The 17324-nt window shown below is 50.1% G+C and overlaps 1 protein-coding gene across 11 annotated transcripts in view; it reads right to left on the reverse strand.

Moving 5' to 3' along the window:
• SAMD11 (sterile alpha motif domain containing 11) overlaps window positions 1-17324 on the reverse strand; it is a 321250-nt gene that overhangs the window by 155496 nt on the left and 148430 nt on the right. For 2 of the 11 annotated variants that reach the window (XM_082229931.1, XM_082229922.1), the window contains one exon: window positions 909-949. In XM_082229931.1, coding sequence (XP_082086057.1) covers window positions 909-929 — 21 coding nt within the window. In that variant the 5' untranslated portion in view covers window positions 930-949. Of the gene's footprint in view, window positions 1-857; window positions 950-2038; window positions 2143-3061; window positions 3177-3603; window positions 3623-4299; window positions 5209-17324 lie in introns of those variants that run through there. The other 9 variants (XM_082229925.1, XM_082229924.1, XM_082229919.1 and 6 more) reach the window with 9 other exon arrangements.

A 17324-nucleotide genomic window follows, 5' to 3' on the forward strand; every position in this document is an offset into this window, starting at 1 on the left:
CACTCTTCAACAGCGGAGAATTACGGATTTCTGCTCCAGATTCTATACACATAATGTGGCTTGCAAATCCACTCTTTGCCCATAAATATGATTTGAAAGGTGTGGGGCTGGGAACCCCACCCCATTGTTTCATCATTCCAATTTAGAGTACAGCAGGGTGCTAAAGTGTGCAAAACCAGCTGCCTTAAGTGATCATGGGTGTAAGCACATTTACGTGGAAGTATCTCATTGATTGAAGTATCGGCACAGTTGAGAACAGGGCCTTGCATTTAATTGAACCCTACTAATCATGCTGTACATTATTCCCATTTTCAAAAAAATATGATTTATTCCCCCCCCCGAACATAGTGTTCTCTTCTTTTTTCAAGATAGGATTGTTATTCCTACAGTCTTTTGCCAACACAGTTCCAAAACATACACATTCCAATATCATAATCTAGCTTCAAATCCTCTTACACTGACTATTTTGCACTGCTGAATAATATACCAGAAAGGGGAAATGGATGACCAGGAAAGCTGATAGAAAGCTCGCAAACACTTGAGTTGGCATCCTTGAACAGCAGTTTTGCCTGCCTATTGGAGGCTGCAACCCTGAACCGTCCTCTCTAACATGGGAGCTAAAACTAGATGCATTCAGCATAAGAACATCACAAGATATAGCTCTCTCAATTGTCACTGAGGACCACAAACCCCTGTCTCCCACCAGCAGACACATATATACTTAAAAAACAGTGTGCACACTGGCAGGGGTGAGGGGTGGATAGAATGAGAAATTATCAAATAGAAATGTGGCCAAATATTAAAACAGAGAAATTATTTCTTTGCGTTCTCATTTTGGTTTTTTGCAATCATCTTACCACTGGAGACGAAATTCGACACCCAGGGCAATCACAGATTGGAGGATGTACCTGTAAGATTCCTTTGGACATAAGAGTCTTCAAACTTTTCCCTGGATGAAAAAGAAAAAAAAGGGGAATGGGGGGAATGGAAAGAACAAAACAAGTATTTAGTTTGGCTTTTAAAAAGAAAGAAAGACTGAGAGGCTTTGCACAAAACAAGCCAGCCTCTACCCACCACCCACCCCCTTTTACAGGGCCCTGGCTTGCACCCTAATTGAACTTTGTACCCTGTGGAAATGATGAAAAGGAGTAGCAGCGCTCATTAGCCCCTATCTAACCTTGTTAAAAATGTTCGCCAGGCTGAAAAATAATAGGGGAACCCTGAAAAGGAGAGGCCTTGGAGGAGCAGCGCAGCTCTGCACCCACCCGGCCTCCCCCTGCATCAAGCAAACAGCATTCAAGATCCCTGCATTTGCAATTCACAGCCATGACGCCAGCACTCAAAGGATAAAACACACACAACTGAAAGCAGGTAAAGAAAGGCAAACAACAGGCTGAAGAGACAGGCGGGGAGCGCAGGGAGCTTAGCCCCCGCTGCCCCTGAAAAACTCTTTTCTCCGTCCCTTGAACACCAGCTCTCCTCCCCAGAGGAATGAGGGGGCTTTTCCTGAAGGAGGAAGGGGGTAGCAGCATCATTAGAGCGGCGGCAACAACAGCCGCTCTCCTCCTCCTTGAGGCGATCAATAAACAAGGCGAGGTGTCAGTCACCTCCTAATGGCTCTTGGGACCCTCGGCGTGACACATGCAGCCCTCGGCTAATGACATGTCAAGGCGGACGCCTCTTGGGCTTCCCACCTCCTTCACCCAGCTCTCCGCCCCCCGCTTCGCCCCAGCTACCTCCCCGAGCCCGGGCAATGAAATAAAGTAAGATAAAATGAGGCGCGTGGGGGGGGGGTGTAAAAAAGAGCGCGCGCGCAAATGCAAGCCACAGGGGCGATCCTCGCCTCCTTGCAAAACAGCAACGACGACGCACCCGCTTGCCGCTCCACTTTTCCCGGGGAAAGTCGCTGGGGCGAAGGTGCGGGGAGATTTTGTGAAATTAAATTGTTAATAAAGGAGGAGGAGGAGGGAAGAGGAGTAGCCGCCAGCACAGACCTCCCTCCCTCCCACCCACCAGCTCCCTCGCCGCCGCCACCCACCTGCCTCGGCGCATTGGCGGATCCGGACTGAGCGGCTGGGGTTGGGATTTCGGTTTCTATTCGCATCAGCCCTCTCCGAAGCGACTCCCCCCACCCACAGGCGCGCTTCCAGAGCAGAGCAAGGCAGGCGCAGCAGACCCGCGGTTAATCTCCCCCCCGACTCGCTCCTCCGCTTAACCTCAGCGTCGGCGGAAGGGGCGACCCAAAAGCATCGAGGCCAGTCCCGGATCGGGACGCAAGCGGCAGATCAACAGCAAACCACGGAAGACGCCACACTGCGGGTTGGAGGAGGGACACCACAGGTCCACGTGCCTCTTGTCTGTCCGAGGTGGGGGGGGGGGAGCAGCTCCGCTCATTGCGACGCCGGTAAAAAACGCAACCTCTCGCAAGACACACACATACTTGGAAATCGGCCCCGCTGAGTTCAGAGGGACTTGCTCCCAAGTTAGGATCGCGCCCTCCAAGAATGCCACGCTACGCGCAAACACGAAGCTTGCGTTTCTGAACACCCCTTCTCCCCCCCCCTCCAGAAAGCAGCGATGTTGCTGCGCCTCACTTGCCATTCAGGGGGGTGCGGGCGAGAGGCGAGGCCACCGCGCCAAAAGCGCTCCCGCCAGTCGCAGAGGAGCAGCAGCGGAAAGGGGGTTCTCCAAAGTCGCGCCTAGCCGCCCCGGCGCAAAAGCTACACTCACTTGGAGAAGAGGGAAGAGCGAAGAGCTTCAGTTTAGCGGGCGGGGGGGGAGGGGTGACGGGGCGGGCGCGCCGTTCACACATACACACGCCGAGCTAGACGTAAACAGCAGCTGTGCAGACACAACCGCGAAGGGCGCCCAGCGCCAAAACCACAACTCCGCAGCCAGGCGAGCAGCGCCTCGAATGGGACGCGCCGTCGGGGCAGCAGAGATAACAACGCAAAAGGCAGCTCCAAAAAGGATAGGAGTATGTATCTCTGTCGACCCTTTGCTGTCCTGCTTCGATCCCCCACTACACGCACACACGCAAAAAGAGCCCAGAAACACACACCAGACTCCGGGCGCCAAAGCGCTGGCGGCTCAGCCTGGCCTCGAGAAGTTGCAGCCTCGGGTCACTTCGGAGGCGCACTCCAGACAGTCCTTCGCTCCGCGCCAGGCGGCTCTGGTTTGAAGTGGAGGAAAGATGAGTCTCTTCCAATCCTCAACCTCCCCCCCCCCTCCAACTGGCTGGCGCGCGCGCGCGAGACTCCGCCACCGCCCAACAAGTGCAATCTCCCCCCCCCCATGGGCACATGCTGCCGCCGCCGCCGCTCTTAAAAAAATAAATAATCCACCCTCGGTTTTACTTGGCCCGCAAAATACAAGAGGCGCGCATCAATAAGTCTCGTCAACTTTCTAAGCACACGCGAAAACTTCGTCTCCGCCGTCGGTTCTTTCGGATTCTGTAGCGCATTCGCGGCGTTCGTTCGTTCACACGCACGAAAGGCGAGTTTATTCTAAAGGCGTGTTTGTGTCAGTTTGACTTTCCGAAAGTAAAAAGGGCAGTTTATAAAAAGTGGGGCGGAGGACAAAGCTTGTGAAAGACGCACTTACAAACCCTCGCGGAACATCATCCCGCACACCCGTTAGCCGACAGCTGTTTCCCCCGCTGGGCATCCAGGGATTCGGTGGTGGAGAGGGAACTGGGAACGCGCCCCCTCGGAAAACCGCGGGAGTTTCCCAGTTTGACGGGACTCTCTTCTAACACGCGCCGATAGTTAACGCGGTCACGCCCCTCCCACCGGAACGTCGAATCTCCGGGAATGCTCAAAGGAGTCAAGAGTGCCTCTGAACATGAACAGAGATCTTTCCCCGTAACATTCAGTGAACAACAATCAACCCACCACGCGATTACGAGATAGCGAGGCGCGGAGACACTTGAACCCAAGCCACCTATCATTTTAGCAGTTGCACACTATTTCTGGTAAAACGAAGAGCCCTGGAGAAAAATAAAGCTTATCAAGCCTGTCCACCCCCTTCCCTTATCCGAGATCGGGACGATGCAAAGGCTTGTCCTGTCTACTGTTTGATGAGGGAAAGGGAGCCTTCTAAAATCATACACACCCTACCTACTTTTCCCCACCAGCCGCCTGACGAGGAGCCCTGCGCGCCTCGAAAGCCGGCACTTTCGCCCCAGAGAGAAGCCAGCCGAGCAAGCCGAAAGGAGCAGCCCCCGTCGCCTGGCGCGCCCCGGCTTCCCGTCCCGGTTAGCTCGCTCTCTTCCCCGCCGGCCGGCCGCTCGGTCGGTACCTTTGTGCCGGATGCTCCGCTTCCAGTCCTTGGCGGTCTCCCGGCCGCTGACGAACTGGAACTCGTTGGGAGTGAGCCACTCTCCCCGGTAGCGAATGGAGGGCCCTTTGCTGCCCTGGCACAACTTATTGATGTAGAGGAGCGCCTTGTTCTCGCCGCACTCCACCTCGATGCAAGGCTCGCCGTTGTCGAAGAAGGGCTGGAAATCCGGGATGGACGAGAAGCGCTCCAGCATCAGGTCCTCGGGGAGGGGGTGCGGGTGGGAGTGGGCGGCGGCGTGGGGCGCCGCGTGGAAGTCCAGGTAAGCGCGCTGCTGCTGGTGATGGTGGTGCTGGTGGTGCGCAGCGGTGGCGAAGATCTGCTCGTAGGCAGGCGGGTGCGGGGTCACCACGGGGATGGCGGCGGCCGCCAAGGGGACCAGGTAGTCGGGCAAGGTCTCCATGGGCTGGTTAAAGGCGGCCAGCGCCAGCTCCTCGCGGTCCGGGCGCTCCCTCTTGATGGCCGGCATGGTGGCGGCGACAGCGGCGCGCTCAGCCGGCGGCGGCGGCGGCGGCTGCTCTTCCCAGGCTGCAAGTTGCGCGCTTGGAATGAGCCTCCCGCAAAAGCAGCAGCAGCAGCAAAAGCAGCAACAGCCCCAGCACAAGCAGCACCTTGCAGGCGCCGGCTGGAGCGGCGGCGGCGGCGAACCCGCTTGCAAAGCTCCCCAGCGGCGCAGCAGCCAAGGGGCGCCGGGATCCCGCAGCCAGCAACCCGAGCTTAATGCGCCCGGGAGGAGTTCAGAGCGGTGGCGGCGGCAGCGGCGGCAGATCTGCCCCTCCGGGTTAATACTTGACATCTTGGCCAGGGAGAGGGCGCCGCCGCCGCCACAGCTGCCGCCGCCGCCGCCGGAGACATGGTTTCGGTCGCCAAAGGTTTATTGATCTCCACTCACACACACACACCCCCGCCGCCGCCGCCCCCCCCAGCCGCGGATCGACCCTGCGCCTCTGCCTAGCGACCTCTTTTCTCTCTCTCTCTCTCTTTCTCTCTCCCCCACCCCCCACTTTCCCGCCTGGAGTATCCCCTTCTGGCTTGCCCTGCCAGCCCACGCAGCCCTCCCTGCTCGTTTGCCTGGCGTTTTATTTTTAATCTGGTTGTGTGCGAGTGGTTCTTTTTTAAATATATATATATTACAGTCACCTAAAATCTTGCAGCCTTATTTTTTCTCTCCGTTCCACGCGGGTAACGCACTTTCACTCCCCTGCCCCGCCACTTGCAAAAAACGTAATTTTTTAAAACTGCATTTTTTATTTTAAAAATTGCAATTGCATTAGCGCAACCTTTGCAACATTGCTTTCCTTCCCTCCCACACAAGCCTTCAACTTTTCCACAGGTCTGTCTCCCCGCTATTAATAATAATTTTAAAAAACCCACCCACATGCATCCACACGTGCACCTGCAAAAGGGGATATTTCTCAAACGACGCCCCCTCCCAGCGAAGCCTATTGAGATGGTTAGGAAATCAATTTCTAGGCTAGAAATTAAAAGCAACCTAGAATTTTAAAAAATTAATAAAATTAAAACGCTTTCACAGTCGACAATTCCCCCTCCCCAATAAACAGCGCCCTTGCCTTTACTAGAAGTAAGGGGGTTCTATTTGGCTGGGCTTCCTCCTACAGGCACCCCTGATAGAAACATATATATTGATATATTTTCGGAAGTAAAGAGTGGAGTTCTGAGACACTCCGACCAAACAAGCTTTTCCCTCCGCTGCCGATTCTCCAACTTGCCCCATTTAAACAGCACAAGGCGCTTGCAAAAAAAAGAGAGGCGGAAAAAGTGGAAGGTGGGGGACTGACTCTAGGAGAGGGGGGTAAGCGACGGACAACCACCTGCTTCAAAGAACCACACAATCGTCTCCCCCCCGTGTTTTTTTTTATGCCCAAATTAACCGGGGTGGGTGGGTTAATAAAGGTTGCTCTTCTTACCCGTGGACTCTGGATGCCTTTGGAGTCAGTGGGTGTCACTGGGGCTTTGCCCCGAACCTGTTTTCAGCTGGAAGGCTCACTGCTGCCTTGGGCAGCAAGAGTGAAAGTCTCTCATGGCAACTCTGGTGTTTGGAAAGAATGGGCTTCTGAATTAAGGTAAGTGTGGTGCAGGCAGCTGTGAGCCCCTGCACACATTTTTTTTTTTTTGGGGGGGGGAGATTTTTAAGTGATCTTCTCATGAGGAATCTTACTTAGAGGAACATTTTCTACATCACGGATAGGGAACCTGAGACCCACCAGAAGATGTTGGGTTCACAACTCTCACCATCTCCAGCTAGCAAGGACAACTGTCAGCACCAGGTTCCCCACTGCACCAATGCATTGCCCATGTTGTCTTCAGGACAAGCATCTTAAACATCATGGCAGTCCTCTGTTATGGTTCTCAGTCTGACTGCATATTTTCACTGCAGAAGCAGACCTCTAAGGAGAACAAGGCGTTCCAGGCCAGAGTGGGGCTGACCCCCTTTTTGGATACTGCCCTTGTGTTTTGGACAGTCACACTACACAAGGGTCATTGTGTTCTCCAGACAGTATTCTTGGAACCCAGAACCACCACCTCCATCATAAAACTGGCCCCATAAAACTCTTGTGTTCCTGCCCTGTTTATGGCCTTCCCACTGAAGCATCTGATTGGCCAATGTGAGAGCAGGATGTTTTGAAACACCTGGTTTTTTTAATCAAGAATTTTATCAAGGGTTTTTGTTGTTGTTGTTTTTGTAAACCGCTTATCAGGTTTCTTAAAGCTGTAAATTTTGTAGAATGTAAAATAAATAAGCAAAGGATGCTGGATTGGCCGGGCCTTTGGCCTGATCCAGGGGGAAAACTCCTCTTATGTTAATCTAGGTCAGGAAAGGAAGCTATGGAGAACATGTCCTTAGGGAGAGCTCTACATCTAAATATATATAAAGCACGTAACCAAAAATGTACAGTGGTAACTCAGGTTACATACGCTTCAGGTTACAGACTCTGCTAACCCAGAAATAGTACCTCGGGTTAAGAACTTTGCTTCAGGATGAGAACAGAAATTGTGCTCCGGCAGTGGGAGGCCTCGTTAGCTAAAGTGGTGCTTCAGGTTAAAAACAGTTTCAGCTTAAGAACAGACCTCTGGAACGAATTAAGTATTTAACCCGAGGTACCACTGTAATAACAAAAGAGTTGAATTCAATGTTAGTCTTACTCAGAGGAGAACCATTGAAATTAATGAACTATTTCAGTGGGTCTACCCTGAATAAAAGTTAGTTGAATGCAACCCAAAGTGTGGAATTGGATCTCTATTTCATACTACATTTGTTCTAAAAATAAAAATTGGCAGAGCTAGCAGGGGCCAGGAAAAAAATGACTGTGGGGGACCAGTTGCCTGTCCTAAAACAACTGTATTTGGCTGCTGTCACAGACAGACTTGTGGGCCACTCTGTCCCTGTTCTGAGGATGATCCAGTCCAGATGTTCTTATATAATATAAAGCAGCTGGAGAAATAATTTTAAAAAAAACACAAGCAGAACAACACCACCACCCAAACCCCACACCTTTTCTTGACACTCCCTCTTGTTGAATGCCTTGTGCATGGAGGAAGGAGAAAAAAGTGGTGATCTTGGTTTGTGGTTCACAACTTGGGTGTGTCAGGGAGATATCCTACCTAATTGCCACATTTACTGCTTTCCATTAAAAGTTTAATGGCAAGGTTTAAAATATTACATTACATTGTACTGCATGTTTACTTGCCAATATTTCGCTGTATTTGATTATTTCCCCCCCCAAAAAAAAAAAAATTGATGATGATGATGAGGCAAAGCTTGGCAGGCAGCCTACCAGAAAATGAACTACTTCCCACCCTTCATTTGGAATATTTGAAACTGTTTGTAGACAAGCAGCCCCCCTAAAGCTCTGAGAAAAGAGTGATGCTCAGAGTTTTCTGTCTCCCTGCTGGTCGCCAAGGACAAACCGGCGCCAAAAGCGGTTTGTCAGAGAAGCCTTGTGCCAATCTTGTCAGAGCTGAAGGAGACTCTGAATGCAGGAGGGCACAGCGAGGAACTCCCCAGTTACAGCTGCGCTCTGTAAAAACAACTCGGTAACTTTCTGATGCTGTGTCCATGTCCAGTACTAGAGCACCCCTTTGGGAACGCTTTGAGCTCAAGGTCACACCACAGCCCATCCATCCTCATTTGCAGGGTAACTAAGTGCGATGCAGTTGTTAGTGTGCTGGACTATGACTGGGGAGACCAGGGTTCAGATCCTCACTGGGTGACCTGGGGTCAGTCACAGTCTCTCAGCCTAACCTACCTCTCAGGGTTGTTGTGAGAAGAGCTGTGTACTCCTTGAAGGAAAGGTGGGATTACAGTGGACGCTCAGATTGCGAACATGATCCATGCAGGAGGCATGTTCGCAACCCGCAGCATTCACAACCAGCAGCGCTGCGTCTGCACATGTGCGGGTTGCGATTCAGCGCTTCTGCACATGCGCAAAGTGTGATTTAGCTCTTCTGTGCATGTGTGACTGCCGAAACCCGGAAGTAACCCATTCGGGTACTTCCAGGTTTTGGCACGTCCATAACCCATAAAAACGCAACCTGAAGCGCCTGTAACCTGAGGTATGACTGTATCCAAAATTACAGAATAAATCCATCAGCTCGAAAATTTGCCTATTCTGGCTACATAATAAGAGTCTGCTGCAACATCTGGTCCAGCATCCTGTTCTCACGGTGGCCAAACAAATGTCTGTGGGAAACCCACTAGAGCACTCTCTCTTCCTGAAGTTTCCAGCAATTGGAATTCAGAAGCATTACTGCCTATGACCATCAAGGCAGAACATAGCCATCGTGGTTTGTAGTTATTGATAGCCTTATCCTCCATGAATAGCCCTTGACATAGAATTATCCTCCTACAATGACTTGTCCAACCCTCTCTTAAAGTGGGTTTGCATTGCTGCCTCCAATAGGAGCAAGTTTCTCAGCTAGTATAGCGGTACCTTGGGTTACAGGCGCTTCAGGTTACAGACTCCGCTAACCCAGAAATAGTACCTCGGGTTAAGAACTTTGCTTCAGGATGAGAACAGAAATTGTGCTCTGGCGGCGCAGCGGCAGCAGGAGGCCCCATCACCTAAAGTGGTGTTCAGGTTAAGAACAGTTTCAGGTTAAGAACGGACCTCCAGAACGAATTAAGTACTTAACCATAGGTACCACTGTAATTGCTTTCAAGTGATTCAGTGTCAGGGACTGGGCAGAGGAGGAATGGCAGAGACCGCCTCCCCAGCCTGACCCTTCCAGGGAGGAGGAGGAGGAGGAGGAGGAGGAAGAGGAAGACAGTTTAGATTTACAACAGGGGTTTGCAGGAGGTCACAGCTCAGAGGAAGATGAGGGGGAAAGTCCGGAAATAATGGGAGAGGAGGAGGAAGCAGCAGAGGGGCAACAGCGGACAAACACGGTGTCTTTAGAAAGCATTCCAGATCCCCCTTTCCCAGAACCCGGCGAGCCTTGAAAGTAGGAGAGCAAAGAGCTCAAAGACAGAGGGCACATAGCAGCACCCGCCGAAGTGACGAATGAGGAAGTGGGAGAGACGGGTGGAAATTCACTCCAGACAACGCCATTATCCAAGAGGCTGGGTTCTATAGCTTCTCCCTCTAATTACTGAATAAAAAAGGATAGTAAGAAACCTTCCCTTGTCTTCATACTTTCCTGGGCAACCAGCTGGGAGTTGTTGACAGCATCCTGACACTCAGACTAAGATCTGTCCTAGCTTTACTCCTCGCAATTCTAACTGGGTAGGCCAAGGTCTGAAGTAGGAACACAGGAAGCTGCTTTAGATCCTTGGTCCATCTAGCTCAGCATTGCTGACACATTGGCAGCAGCTTTCCAGGGCTCCAGGGGGCGGGGAGATATATTTCACAGCTCCACCTGAAGATGCTGAGAGTGCAACTGTTGTGCCACAACCCTCCCACTTACTTTCTGTAAAAGGTGACATCAGTGCCAACTTGAATAAAATATTGGGGGGCTCCAGGTAAGTTCCGCCTTTCATAATCAATAAGAAGATGCAGCACACACAAAGACTATTTGAATGGCAATGCCTATCAACGGGGGAGGCTCAAATATTTCATTGGAGGGGTGAAGACCCCTTGGTCCCTAAGCGTGGGCTTTGCTCCCCATTTCTGGAATGTTCTCCCCAGGGAGACTCGCCTGGTGCCTTCATTACATATCTTAAGGCATCTGACGGAAACATTCCCCCCCCCCCAACAGGCCCTTGGCTGTTAAATGATCTATGTGGGGGGGTATTGTCATTATTACAGTGGTACCTCAGGTTACAGACACTTCAGGTTACATACGCTTCAGGTTACAGACTCTGCTAACCCAGAAATAGTACCTCGGGTTAAGAACTTTGCTTCAGAATGAGAATAGAATAGTGCTCTGGCAGCGCGGCAGCAGTGGGAGGCCCCATTAGCTAAAGTGGCACCTCAGGTTTAGAACCATTTCAGGTTAGGAACGGACCTCCGGAACGAATTAAGTTCTTAACCCGAGGTTAATACCACTGTATTATGTTATGCATTTTTGTGTTTTTATGTTGTAAACTGCCCTGTGATCTTTGGATGAAGGACAGTATATAAATATAATGAATAAAGGAAGAATAATACCGTAAATACCAACAGCATATAAACCCACCAATTAAGCCATAACATACAATCAGCTGAGCCAAGAAGAGCAATTGAATGCAGCAGTAAGCAAGCCTGGCTAGTCCTTTTGGAAAGTGACGTATAAAGCCTTAGGTGGTTTAAGACCCCTGTACTTCAAGGACTGCCTTTCCCCACGTGAACCTGGACCCTGCAATCATCACTGGAGGCCCTTCTTCATGTGCCCTATCCATGAGAGGTCCTAAGAGCGGCAACAAGGATGGGCCTTTTCATTGGTGTCCCTGTCATGGGATGCTCTCCCTAGGGAGTCATGCCTGGCACCATCTTTATCCAGTTCTAGATACCAGGATAGGACTCCCTCTCTCTGGCTTTTGACCCTTAATTTGAATGGTACTGTGGCCTCTTTTACTGGAGTGGGACTTGGAGCCCTGCTGCCTTGTTTAACTGTGCTTTTAGTATTTTATTTGAATTGTTGTGTTTTAAGTTTTTATTGAGGTTTTAAATGGTATTCTTGTAAGTTGCTTCAAGTTACCTTGTAGGAAAAGCAACGAACAGTAACAAATAATAATAATAACAACAACAATAACAACAATAATAATTCCACAAAGAGGGAGCCTCCATTAATAAAGGCCTATCCCTTGTAACCACTTGGCCAACCAGAGAAAGCAGACACACTCTTAAGAGGCCCTCCAACCAACAACAATCTCAGATGTATACACAGGAAGTGTTCTTTGAGTCATTCATCTTCAAGAGGTGGCTCAACACCCCAAACTAAGTTTTGTTGCCGCTGTGGCACCAACGCCACTTTTTTCTTTCCTTCCTGGTAGAGAGAGATAAGGCCCAAAACTTCAAACGTATGCTAAGAAGAGCAAGTCCCATTTGCAGACTGGGGTTAAAGGTGGATCCTTGGTCTATAAAAGCTGGAGAATATTGCTTTAAGGCACCTTGGTCCCACACCATTTACGGTCTTAAAGGGCAAAATTAGCACTCTAAATTGTTCCTTTAAACTGTGGCTGGAAACCTGCATATAGTTCTTTAAACCCAAGTGATTAGTTCCTGTTAGCAATCTGGCTACCACAGTTTGGACCAGGTGCAGTTTTGCAAGACCAGGGCTTTTTTTTCCCCCAGCCGGAACTCGCTGGAACTAGAAAAAAAGCCCTGTACAAGACTATTCAAAGGACCTTACAGAGTCCTATATCCCTGGCCTAGACTTTTAAACTTGATATACCAGTTACTGAACTCAACACTTTCTGCATGCTAAGTAGGGAGCAACAGTGACTTTTGCAACCTATCAGCTTGTCTTGAATGCAGTGGAAATAATGTCTTGCAAGGAAGCCTGCTTCCCACCCTACCCAGCAACCGAGCTCCTGCAAAGATTATCTTCATTACTTTGCAGACGAGCTATGGTCCCTGTATACTGTAGAGCCCAAACAGGATATGTAGCAGATTTATTCTGCTTAAAGCTAACGCAGGGACTGTTGAACTCTGTATTCTTGTAAGCTATCACATTCTCCAGAAACCATTCCAGAGGCTAAATATAACACTCTAATTGGAGGTGGGTGTGGAGTCAGTAACAACAAGCATCTTGTTGGCCATTGTGAGGACAGGATGCTGGAGTAGATGGGCCAGTGGCCCATTAGGCTAGTCCTAATCATCTGGAGGGTTGCAAGACCCTCCAATGTTGCCTGATTTTAATAAAGCACCAAAACATCTCTCTGGTCAGCTGAGCTCAACCACATGAAAGGCCAGTGTTTCTCAGCTCTGGACTGGGTGGTGGTAAAGGAATGATGTGGAATCTGACAGGCAGTGCCACATCCAAGGCTGGATATAAATAAGAAGCTAAGTAGGTGGGTGTTGGCTTGGTATACTAGGTTAGTGGGGCTGTGCCCCATCTGACCTAGTGGGCCAGCCTCCATGTCTGTAAAGAGATTTAATTTGGGGGTGCGGGCTGGAGGAAAGAGATACAAACAAAAAGTCAATTTGTATGCAAGTGAGCAAAATGGCACCCACCTTCTAATAATGCCCCTGACAGCCGCTGATAAATTATTTCCTGGTCTCGACTTTAGCTTCTGTCCCAATGGAGACCCTAGAACAGCATTTTTCAAACTTGGGTCTCCAGCTGTTGTTGGACTACAACTCCCACCATCCCTAGCTAGCAGACGTGCCGGCTGAGGCTGATGGGAGTTGTAGTCTGACAACATCTGGAGTGCACCAGGTTGTAGAAGGCTGTCCTAGATCTTTCGCTCCAGGCCGTGTCTGGCACCACCAGGCACATGAGGCCCCAATGTGCTGTGCAGGGCAGCTGGGCAAGCGCCACCAAAGTCCTGCTTGGTCGGATCAGCATCGGAGGTCAGACTAGCCTAAGGCCAGACTGCTTCATTAGGGGAGATGTTTTGACAGCTCAGAGAGGAACAGCCGCCAAAGGGGAGGGGGGCGTAAGGGGGGCTTTGGGTGGGGTGATGGGGCTCGAAGCACTGAGGACATAAGGTCCTATTTAAAAAAATAAAATAAACACCATTACTGGAAAGATCCCAGGTTTCGCCTGCTTTAATCCAGCAGAGACCGAAAAAGGCCAAAGTTCCACAGTGATTTCTCGGAACATAAGAAGAAATCTCCACAAATGCAATAAACATTCCCCCTTTCCTGAGCAAGGCCACATTCACACCATACATTTAAAGCAGTGTTACACCACTTTAAACAGTCACCACTTCCCCCAAAGAATTCTGGGAGCTGTAGTTTGTTCTGGGTGCTGAGATTTGTTAGAAGTTCCGATTTCCCTTTACAGAGCCGCTATTCCCAGAGCGGTTTAGCATTCAATCTCTTTTCCCAGGGAACTCTGGGAACTGTAGCTCTGTGAGGGGAACATGGGGTTCTCACAACCCTCAGCACCCTTTAGCAAACTACACTTCCCAAGATCCTTTGGGGGAAGCCATGATTGCTTAAAGTGGCATGATAGTGCTTTAGATGTCTAGTTCAGGTAGGGCCTAAGTCCTACTCAGCAGGGACCCACTGAAATTAATGGACCTAAGTTGCAGTCTCACTGACTTGAATGGGTCTCTTTTGATTCTCTGCTATCAGGTGTCCCGTGGTTTTTTGTTTGTTTGTTTTTCTTTATTTCTTCCCTCTCTCTGCTGCCCCCCCCCATCCTTTTAGTCTTATTCCCCAGGCAAGGGATTAATTGAAGTAAACCCATTGCCATGACAACCACACAACGTGGAGCTTTAATCAAACAAAACTCCGATAAGATGGGAAAAGGGAAGTAAAGACGGAGAAAGCAAAACCGAAAAAACCCCAACAACAACCCTGGGGGGAAATATTAAAGACCCACAGTGAAACTATACCAGAACAGAGACAGGTAGCCTCTCTCTGCCTCCACTGCTGACTTGGTGAATGTTTCATACAGAGTTCAGTCTGAGGCCAGGCACCCTGACCGTGTGCGGGGCAAAGTGGTGCTTGACACCAGTGAAGGGCAAGAGACAGCCAGGTCAGGGTCTGGGTGGGGAAGCTTCTTCCAAACTGGGGGCCGCATTCCCTTCCTGGGGCCACATGCCATTGGTGGGTGGGACCAGGGACAAAAGTGGGCGGAGCAACACATGTACATTTTACCTCGGTGCAGCAGGCTAGTTTCTACATGTACTCACACACACATCTCTAGCAAGGCAAACAAGAGGCATGATCAGGGTCCAAGGACACGTTTCAAGGCAAGCGAAAACACGCAAGGAGGGTGCAGAAGAGCGTGGCATGGAGAAAGCAAGTGTAGCTAAGGAGGGGTGTGGCCTGAGGATAGCCATAGGGGCCAGGCAGAGAGCCCTAGAGGGCTGCTTTTGGTCTCCAGGCCAGGTTCCCTGTCCATTTGAAGATAAAACCACCCAACTCCCTTGGGTGGTTCTGTAGGCTTCTCTGTAGCATGGCACCGGCAATACCAGTGGCTAACGTGCCCATGCCTTTCCTAGGTCCTACACCCAGTGGCATAGGGACGTGGGTGGCATTATGGGTTAAACCACAGAGCCCAGGACTTGCCAATCAGAAGGTCGGCGGTTGGAATCCCCACGATGGGGTGAGCTCCCATTGCTCGGTTCCTGCTCCTGCCAACCTAGCAGTTCGAAAGCACGTCAAAGTTCAAGTAGATAAATAGGTACTGCTCCAGTGGCAAGATAAACGGCGTTTCCATGCACTGCTCTGCTTCGCCAGAAGCGGTGTAGTCATGTTGGCCACATGACCCGGAAGATGTACGCTGGCTCCCTCGGCCAATAAAGCAAGATGAGCGCCGCAACCCCAGAGTCGGTCACAACTGGACCTAATGGTCAGGGGTCCCTTTACCTTTACCCCCAGTGGCAGAGCTTCATGCTCCAGCACCAGAGGTGGAGAGCAGGCGGGGATGGGGCATGCATTCTGGGGGCGTGGTGCACTGCCTACAGGGGCGGGGGCCCCAGCACGGGTGGGGGGCAGCAGTGATGGAACCCCACTGGGACTGCGCTGATGGGGGTGGTGTGCTCCTCCCCGCCCCCCTCTTCCTCCACCAGTGCCTATACCCAACAGTCAATATCTGCCAGGCTACGCGCCACAAAGGTTTTTCCTAGCCAATCCTGCTTTTCTTTCCAAGCCAGGAGCTTGCTTCAGGCTAGCATGCACAATGACCAGCCGTGAGTCAGGCAGCTGTGGGCCCCACTCTGAAAATAAGCCAACTAGCCAATTGTGAGTGCTGATGAGGGGCAACGTGTATCGATCAATAGAAAATGATAGGCATGCATACCTATATGTCTGTAAAAGAGATAAAGGCTGCACATTTAATGCACGTTATTTCTTTCTCCCTGCCCACAAGGTACCATGTGAACTGCAATCTAAAAGATAAGGCGCTTCTTCAGGCAGCGCAAAGTAAAACTATGGAACTCGCTTCCACAGGAGGGGCAGCCATGGCCACCAACTTGGAAGGCTTTAAAAGAGGATTGAACATGGAGGAGAAGGCTGTCCATGGTTGCAGGAAGCAATGCTTCTAAAAAACCAATGGATGGAAACCACAGGAAGGGAGAACGCTCTAGTGCTCGAATCCTGCTTGCGGGTTTCCCACTGAGGCATCAAGTTGGCCATGGTGACAACAGGATGCTGGAGAAGACTGGCCATTGGCCTGATCCTGCAGGCTCTTCTTACGTTCTTAGTTTACCAAGAGTACTGGGAACTGTAGCCCCTTGAGGGGTAAACTGCAGTTCCCAGGATTCATAAGGAGAAGTCAGGTGCTTTTTAAATCTATGGTGTGTATACAGCCATAGAGAGGCAGGGGAAGCCTACCCTTAACAATGATTATTTTTCAGCAGGATTTTTTTTTTTGGGGGGGGAGGAGAGACGCACCAATTTCCCTTTGGTCTGCTTCATCTGTCCCTTCTCTCTCCTGCTGACTACTCATCACTGACTCCCGCAAGGGCAGTTCCGAGACAGACACGCCTGCAATTCATCAAAGGGGAGGCATAAGTCTTCGATGACAGGCCTACTGTAGCGTATCACACCGATGCAATGGGATGTTAGCACAGCAGAGGAGGGGAGAGGAGAGGAAAGCCCTGGAGGTTGCCAGCCCTCTCGCCACAGCAAGCCAGTCTGGACCTCGCTTTAATGAATCTGTGTAGAATTGCAGTAAAGAGCCAATCTCCAGAAAGGGGTGGACAAAATCTGTTGACTGCGATTTCTCACCTAAGTTTCTCACTTTCCCAATCTTCAGTTCATCACCGTTCTGCACTACTTTTGCAATTTTGCCCACAGATCATCAGGGTTTCATTTATCTTTTTGTCGAAGTATTTCTATACTGCCCTCTCATAAAATATCGGTATGTGTGTATGTGCGTGCACACAGCAATATATAGACAGACATTAAAAGCAGGGCAGAACAATCATTAAAAATGACTGGCTACTCAATAAAATCTTAAACAACTGCATAGGCTTGTCGGCATAAAAAGGACTTCAAGAGATGCATCTCTGCTGGAAGAACTGATGGTTGCAAGGAAAAATTGGTATAAAATGAGATTTCCTTGGATGCCAAGATCCAGGGTTGGGGCAAGTACTCTTTGGTGAGAGAACCCAAGCAGAGATTTAAAATCAAAAGATATTCAGCAAGTAAAATGTGGGAATATAGGCTGTTAGACCTTTAAAGTATGTCCTTGTGAGTTCCAAAACTCCCTTCTTCCCTTAGCGTAGAAAAAGACCACACATTTGGTAAGTTAAAAATGGCTTGCTTACAAACTCTACAAACTCAGATTCATGTGCTTTTCCATACAGCATTCGGAAAAAGTTGCACAGGCAGTAAAAACTGGCTTAGTTACAGCGGTGAAAGTTCCTAAATTATTAGTATAGGAACACAAGAATGGCTTGTGAGAGCCATGCGGCTAAGCTGGAG

Source organism: Podarcis vaucheri (genome assembly GCF_965113315.1).
Source record: "Podarcis vaucheri genome assembly, chromosome: 7".
Taxonomy (NCBI): Eukaryota; Metazoa; Chordata; class Lepidosauria; order Squamata; family Lacertidae; genus Podarcis; species Podarcis vaucheri.